General features: G+C 50.1%; 1 protein-coding gene across 1 annotated transcript; it reads right to left on the reverse strand.

Moving 5' to 3' along the window:
• Nucleotides 1–3,744: 3,744 nt before the first annotated feature.
• On the reverse strand, nucleotides 3,745–7,773 carry FOXI2 (forkhead box I2). The gene is made up of 2 exons (XM_085606233.1): nucleotides 7,032–7,773; nucleotides 3,745–5,006 (listed from the first exon to the last, which is right to left on the reverse strand). Exons 1-2 carry the CDS (start codon nucleotides 7,699–7,701, stop codon nucleotides 4,474–4,476), a joined length of 1,203 nt encoding a protein of 400 aa, XP_085462359.1. The 5' UTR covers nucleotides 7,702–7,773; the 3' UTR covers nucleotides 3,745–4,473.
• Between the last annotated feature and the right edge of the window lie 264 nt (nucleotides 7,774–8,037).

The following is an 8,037-nucleotide window of genomic DNA, read 5'->3' on the forward strand; positions in this document are numbered from 1 at the left end:
GGGTAGGATTGAAGGACGATGACGGTTGTTGGCGAACTAAAGACTCGAACAAATGGTTGCTACCCGACTCATACTTGATCCCCATGCTGACCATGGCACACTCCCCCGCACACATAGGGTCTGCCCCCATGATCGAACTCATCTCCAAAGTCTGGCACAACGACAGAATACCCGACTCAGCCAAACGACTGGTCCAACAATGCCTAGTATGCCTCCAACACAACCCTGGGAAAGGAACTGCTGTACCCCGGGGAGGGTTTGGGGTCCCCAATCTCCCTTTTGAAGTCCTACAAATGGACTACGTCCAGCTAGAAAGGTGCCGAGGTTTAAAGTATGTGCTCGTCGTTGTGTGTGCCTTCAGCAAGTGGGTGGAAGCCTACCCAACCCACGACAACACCGCTATGACTACTGCAAAAGTACTACTGAAGGAATTCTTCCCCCGATACGGCCTTTGTCGAATTTTGTGGAGCGACAATGGCCCCCACTTCGTAGCCGAAGTTATCCAACTCATCTTAAAAGGGTTGGGTGTAAAACAGAAGTTCCACGCGGTCTTCCATCCCCAATCTGCAGGCTTGGTTGAGCGACACAATGCCACATTGAAGCTTAAGATAGCAAAAATAGTCGCCACCACAGGGCTAAGATGGCCAGACGCTCTCCCGCTAGCATTGCTATCAATGCGTTCCACCCCCACCAAACACCACTTAACCCCCTACGAGGTCGTCTTCGGGCGGCCCATGAACCTTTGGACTGCACCAAAACCATCGTCCATCCACGACGTCCCGGACGTCCTCATGTCTGACTATTTGTATAACCTAACTAAGACATTGTCTGTTATCCATCAGCAGGTGCTGCACGCCATTCCCGATGTTTCCAGGGGCCCGGGACACGACATCCAACCCGGCGACTTTGTCTTAGTGCGTAACTTCCAACGCACCAAGAGTCTGGAGCCCCGGTGGACGGGTCCCCTGCAAGTCCTGATCACCACCCGAACAGCTCTTCGAGTGGAGGGGAAACGCAATTGGCTGCATGCACACCACTGCAAGAAGGTATCACCGACCCTGACAACCACGGACAGCATCACCGCCCAAGAAGAACTCCTGGACAAAGATCGACCATCCCTGAGCCGCTGCCCAGATACAGAGACACTCGAGTTAGTAAGATATCCTGATCCCACTGTGCCATCCAAAGAAGGGTATAACTTGCGGCGAAAGGAGAGAACTTCGGCTAAGCAGACCACAAGCTAAGTGAAAATCTCAAAGCGGTAGCCTAGTCACCCCAAAGGCCACCAGGAGAGAAACCAAACAAAGTCTGTGGTTCTGCCCGCTACCGAGTCTCTTGAAGGTGATGGAAGCGCCCAACATGAAGATGATGGAAGCAACCGGACGTCCGAAGATCCACTACAGAAACCCAAAGACTGACCGAATGCACAGCTTAAAGACTATTGCACTTTTCATTACCCTTCTCTTCTGCCTTCTCCTCATGGTCGCCTTCTGGATCATGGAGGAGAGCACACCCGCTCATAAGACATTACTGGCCACCGTTCAACCTACCACCACGAAAGAACATCATCTGATCTCGCTTTCACCCCAACTCCGAGAAAGGCGTAAGGAGTTCTGGAATAACTCCTTTGTACAGTTGCTCCACCAACACAATCTTGCTACCAACGCCACTAATTGCTGGATCTGTGGACTGCTACCACATGCCACTGGACACTCTATCCCTTTTATCCCTTCACCTTTTTCTGTCCATGGCTCCTGCCTCGCCTGGCTAATCCTCCTGCAAGAAAGCTACAAGGACAATGCCACTTCCGGCAGAACCATGTCACACTTCTACCATGGGTTCTGGCTGAACAAAACTGGAAGAACTTCTGCCCTCTTCTGCCCTCTGAGATCGAACACTTCCTTTCACATGGACATCCCTGCCAAAGAACGAGTTGAAATGCAAGTGTTCAACAATCCAGCCAGACCCACCTTCTCTTACCTCCGGAAACGAACGGCCGCCACCCTAACAGTGGCCCTGTCCGTCATCAACATCACTGGGTCTGTATGCCTCGAAGGCCTGGGGGCACAGCTGGTGGGCCACAGCTCCTGCCTCATCACCCGAACATTGGACTCAGTTGACCCACCCTCCTTTGTTGCCTCCCCGAATATGTACTTCATCTGCGGTACTAAGGCCTACACCTGGCTTCCGAAAGGTTGGGGAGGCACCTGCTACATCGCCTTTGTCCTTCCTCCGACGTATGTGGCTCCAGCAAACCAACACCGACAGAAACGGGCCAAAGACATTGTTCAGGCCGACTCCACCGGAGCACAGTTCATGGACGCAGTCAAAGGCCTTGTTCCTCTCTGGGGTCCAATGGCAAACAGCCGTGCCATCCGCCACTTAACCCAGGCAGTCGAAACGGCAATGAACATTACAGCTGGCGCCCTCGCCAACAACACCGCTGAGCTTCAGGCCGTCCGCCTGGTGGCTCTCCAGAACCGCCTTGTTCTAGACGTGGTTCTAGCAGATCGTGGAGGAGCATGCCGCATCATTGGGTCCAGCTGTTGTACCTATGTACCGGACAACTCACCCTCAGTCTACAAAGCAATTGAACACCTCCACAGACTGTCCACAGAGGTCCATCAAGAACAAGAAGAATGGTCGCTGGGGAGTTGGTTTTGGGACACTATTAAAGGTTGGGGATGGAGGCTGTTTTCATTTATCCTGATACCAATTGTGATACTATGTGGATGTTGCTTGGGGATTCAGTGTCTGCCACCTTTATGTTCGCTTTTTATGAACTGCACCTGCCCTAAGACTTTGGACTTTGAAACCGAGCGGATGAAAGCTCTGAACGAGGTGGAGGTACGGGGTATTATGGGGATAGATCCAAACTAGGCAAGCTGGCGAGATATGTTAAAAGGGAGGACTGTGGAAATTTAGCGTGCAAACTGAACATCATCTGCGCCGTCTTGCCTCTCCCCAGCGTCACGCACAGCGAATGCGCGGCCGCCATTTTAGACACCCCACTCTCTCCCCACTCATTGTCAATCGTCAGCGCGGTCCCCTTGGCGCTGCGAGCATCCCCCGCGCGCTGGCCACCCCCGCTCTCTCATACAGGCCATAAACCCTCTCCTTCTGCGCGACCCTGCTACGGAACCACTTCCAACCGACAACCCATACATGGTCATGCCTCTCCTTTGATAACCCCCTTCCTCTGCGCCCCATTGTCTGAACTGGTCCCAGGCCATCACCTAGCCCTGCGGATGCAGTTTACTGCCCCTACTGTAAGGGAAACACCCCACATCAAAGGGATTACAGTAGATCAAAGCTCCTACCCCCTGAGACCCGGCCAGTTGCACACACCCCGGGAATTAGCGGAATTCCCTGCTGCGCGATAGCCATCTCCCACTGCGGGTAGGGTGGGACCTTCTACTGTATCTATGTGTGGGATCGGATCTGAACCGGGGCTCCAGGGGATATTCCCCCGTACTTCAAAAGAATCTCAAGAATGTACTATGTGTAATAAAGCAATAAACCAGTGTATAAGAGACCAGGTCTCAGAGATGCGGTTAGAGCACCTCGTGACGATACCTTGCTGTCTGATCTGATGTGTTCTGCTCCGACGGAATAAAACCTTGTTTCCTGCCTTCCAGTCTCCGGCGCCTGCCTCTTTTATTGGTAAATTATCGAGTGGTATGAGAGGCGATTATCGCCGGGCAAATACTTGGAAGGTTATCGACTGAAACTGCCGCTACCATTTAACAGTGCCGTACCTCATTGAGGTGGTGCTACACTCTGAAGTACATGGCGTGTACAAATAAGACAGATGGGGGTGTGGACAACAAGTCCTTTCTAAACACATCAGTTCTGCTCAATGGTAAACCAGGCAGTCAACACTTAAAGTGTGCTTGGTATGCTTCAGTGCGCAGGCTAATAGACATGGGGGTTGGGAGACCTTTTTGCGCCCTTCAAACCTCTGATTCTTCTCTGGGGCAGACCAGGGGTGCCCATGAAAGTGTTCATTTTGAGGAGTTTCATTGTGCAGAGTGTGGAATCTACCAATAAGGCATGAGAGGGGAGAGCTGGGCGGAAGTCCAGTTCAAGCAAACAAGACCTCCTACTCCTCTATAGAGTAGACCGATGTTTGATGCCGAAAGTGTTCCTGGTTGGGAGCTTCAGAGTGTGGATCATAGACATGGGGGGAAAAGACCCAGCTTTAAACCTCGGGGTCCTCTCCATGGCAGACCAAGTTTTTGAACAATGAAAGTATACACGGTGAGGACCATGAGTGGTTAGACTGTGGACTCTACCAAAAAGGCTTGAGGAGAGGAGAACAGAGAAGTCTTCCTCATGCTCTTTAAATCTCAATCCCCTCTCTATGGTAGAACAAGTGGTTGACGCTGAACATGTTCATGGCGGGGAGCATCGGTGTGTAGATTGTGGATTCTACCAATGAAGCCTGGGGAGGGGAGAAGTCTTGTTTATACTCTAGACCTCAGACTCTTCTCTGTGGTAGACCAGGTGGTTGACGCTGAATGTGCTCAAGGCAGATGCCCCTACTCCAGCATGCTGCTGCCCATGTTGTGCCACATAGTAGTTCAGTTTGTGTTGAGGCTGGGTCCCTGGCTCCACACTGGCCCCTCCGTTGTAATGGCTCAGTCCAGTCACAGACTGCGGCCTGCCTTGTGTGAATGGACGGGTCCCGAAGGATGTATGGCCACCTGGTGCAGAGTCCGAGCTGGGGTTGAAGCCAGGGAAAGTCGGGGTGGAGTCCAGAGCTGAGGAAGGGGCCTTTATTTCCCTTCCTGCGGGGGAGCACGCTTGCAGCTCAGTAGGCTCAGGCCCCAGCATGGTTCTACTGACAGACCCTTTCAGAGTGCTGACTTTGTCCTCGGATTTCTCAGAGGTCACATCCTGGGTATTGGCTACTGACTCTGACCGCCTTTTCCGCTTCCTCCTGAAATTGCCGTTATCAAACATTTTCTCACAGTTGGGGTCCAGAGTCCAGTAGTTTCCTTTACCTGAAAGGAACAAAATATGCACAAAATAAGCACAAGAATAAGCCCCTAAGTGACTATCGGTCTCAATAGTAAAGTTACACAATAGCAATGAAAGGAAGATACTACTTGTAGATTTTGTGGTATGTGTGTTGTTATTTAGAGGAAATATGGGCCAGACGTAAAGTTAGTAATAGTACAACGAATAAACCTGGATTTTAATCCCAGTTGTGACATTTGTCCATAAATATTTGCATCTGGGCAAAGTACTTTAGGGGCATCTCCTTTACACTGTAACTATTTATAAAAACGTGTACTGTGAACTGTCTAGGACTGCCCCAGTTACATGGCTCCACCATTCTGTAATTCAATTTCAACTGAACCCCACATATATACAGCGCCTCGAGCTCATGTTCAGCTGTTGATGCTATGTAATAAGATGTTTTATGTAGAGCCTGCACCTTGGAGCCGGGACGAGGCTATACCAAAAGCAAAGAAATGAAAGACATTTTTAAAATAATAATGCACTTTGGCAACAGCGTAATTTTAATGTCTGAGGTATGGATATCTATAGATTATTTTTTAAGTACAAAGGTATACCATGTTATCGTTTTACAAGGGTCAGACAGCCAGATGCGTGATCTTTTACCCCGCTAGCTCTATGGTGGCACCTAGGCTTCTGACAACTTCACAATACACTACACGCTTGCTTGTTTCTATGCATGTCGGGAACAAAACTCTAAATGGCCCATTGCTTAGAATCAAAAATTGAGATTGGGGGGTGCTCATAAAAAAATGTCAACTCTTTAATTTTTGTCACCAAGACCAAAGAATAGAATCACTAGTTTCGAATGTATTTTCTTATGTCACAATGGTTAGCATGGTTGAGTGTACCATGCCAGTTATATGAATTTTCAAACTAAAAAACATATGTGTTAACTAAAAATATGGGTAAAACATAAAATTGAGTATTGTCGTGTACGGTTATGTTGTATTTAGCATACAGTGAAAAGACAGAGCAAATATTCCATTGGTTACTCCGGAGGTGGGACTACAATAAAATGTTTCTTATTTGAAATACTCTATTTTAAAAGCATCTTTTGTCAGCAGGACAGAGAGTCGCAACGACTGTTCATCCCACTGGTTTGATGACAATGCATAGCTAACTGCATATAATGTTTGTGGTTTGTTTGCCTCCTCTAGGCAGGAAGGGGCCTGATGTATTTACATTATTTAACTGGTTTCTCGTGCTTGGGGTCAAATAATAACGGAATGAGAAAGCAATCTCACCCGTGAGCGATTTTATCTAAACTTCCAACTATATGAAATCAATAAACACATTGTAAACGTCATTCAATTTATGGGATTTTGCACGGATGTGACATAATGTTTAAGTTTTGAGAAACCAGCGCTGCTTGTAACCGAGAAATGGGAAACATACACAGTTACAAGTCATATTGAAAGGCGGTGTTATAAAATATGCATCAGTTCATTAAGGTTATGGAACTCTGACAGGTGAGTTCAATCATGTTTCAAGGTTCTGATTGGTTGAAAATCATTAATGAACACTATTTTTGACATTCACAGCTCAAAAATATTGCACATGTGTGACATGCTCTCTTATTTCAAGCGTGTGAAACAACTTTTGCTTATGCTATAGCTAAACTTATATTTTACGTTTCTTTTTACAATCGTTTTCCTATAAACGAGTACTAACCCAACTTAATAGTACTATGTACTATCACGGACAATGACTCATGTTCTCTCTGCCGATTTGCAACCTATAATACGAACCGCACGCGCGCATAGTCAGGTGTGCCGAAGTCCTAAAAGTTATGCACTATGAGTGAAAAGCGCTCTTCGGAAGAGTGCAAATCCAACATTCGAAGATTGCGTTCAGGATACCGAACTGGCGCTACCTGTACAAGTTATTCCTGTATGTCACATTCCCGCCCTACATATGAAATACACCAGCGCTGCTCATATGGAAAGCATGTCTCTCGCATAAGTTGCCCTAGTGGAGCCGCATCCCCCGGGCTGCGCCCTCACCTGGGTCATCCTCGTCCCGCGGCACCTTCTTGAAGCAGTCGTTGAGGGACAGGTTGTGGCGGATGGAGTTCTGCCAGCCCGCCTTGCTCTTCTTGTAGAAGGGGAAGTTGTCGGCGACATACTGGTAGATCTGGCTGAGGGTCAGCTTCTTGTCGCCCGTGTGCTGGATGGCCATGGCGATGAGCGCCGAGTACGAGTAGGGCGGCCGCACCACCTTGAAGAAGTCCTGCTGGCTGGACAGGGACAGCCAGCCGAGGTCGGCGCCCCCGAAGCCGGAGGCGGCCCCAAGGAAGGGCCTCTGGCTGGCCGCGTAGCCCGAAGGGATGTACGAGGACCCGTTGGTGCCGGAGAGGTAGGGCGAGGGGTTGAGGGCCGGTCCATTGAGCCACAGGTAGGGGTTGGAGGCCGGCGCGCTGAAGTCACTCAGCCCGTAGTTGGCCGGGTGGGCGGCCGAGGAGCGCTGCGGGTGGTGGTGGTGATGGTGGTGCAGGTTCTGCTGGTACACGCTGAAGTTGTCACAGTACACAGCCATGTCAAGGATGTCCTGGGCGTTGGGGGGCGGCAGGGGGCTCGGCTGCGCAGTGGTGGGCTGCTGGCTGAAAGCGTTCATACTCTCGCCTGATGGAAAGTTCTGAAGCAATGTGACAGGGTGCAGCGAGCCCTGCACCATTAATGAGTTTGGGAGCAGAGGCGGGCTGTCATTAAATCGTGACTAGGCGCTGCTTGCAGGCGATCTGGAAGTTCAGAAGAAGCACGTGCAAGAGGCTGGAGTAACTCTGTGCAGGCCCGCCTTGCACGCAGCGAGCACGCCCCTCTACCTGACACCACCGCCGCCCACTGAAGTGCGCCGCGCCCATCCCACACACAGCCCGCTGCCCACAGGAGGTACGCCCACGTAACACCCGGCGACAAGATGGGCCCTCTCCCATCCGACCAACGTGCACTGGTCACATTCCCCACTCCTCCTGCTGTCCTCCTAAGAGGACAACTCCAAACGTTATACCCT

Source organism: Triturus cristatus, chromosome 1_2 (assembly GCF_964204655.1).
Source record: "Triturus cristatus chromosome 1_2, aTriCri1.1, whole genome shotgun sequence".
Classification (NCBI taxonomy): domain Eukaryota; kingdom Metazoa; phylum Chordata; class Amphibia; order Caudata; family Salamandridae; genus Triturus; species Triturus cristatus.

What these genes read in the sequence shown, in the direction of transcription:
- FOXI2 (XM_085606233.1), bottom strand. Translation starts at nt 7,701, where the DNA reads ATGGTGCAGGGCTCGCTGCACCCTGTCACATTGCTTCAGAACTTTCCA. An exon ending in GCGGGACGAGGATGACCCAG is followed by an intron (nt 5,007 to 7,031) that starts GTGAGGGCGCAG and finishes TGTTCCTTTCAG; the next exon opens with GTAAAGGAAACTACTGGACT.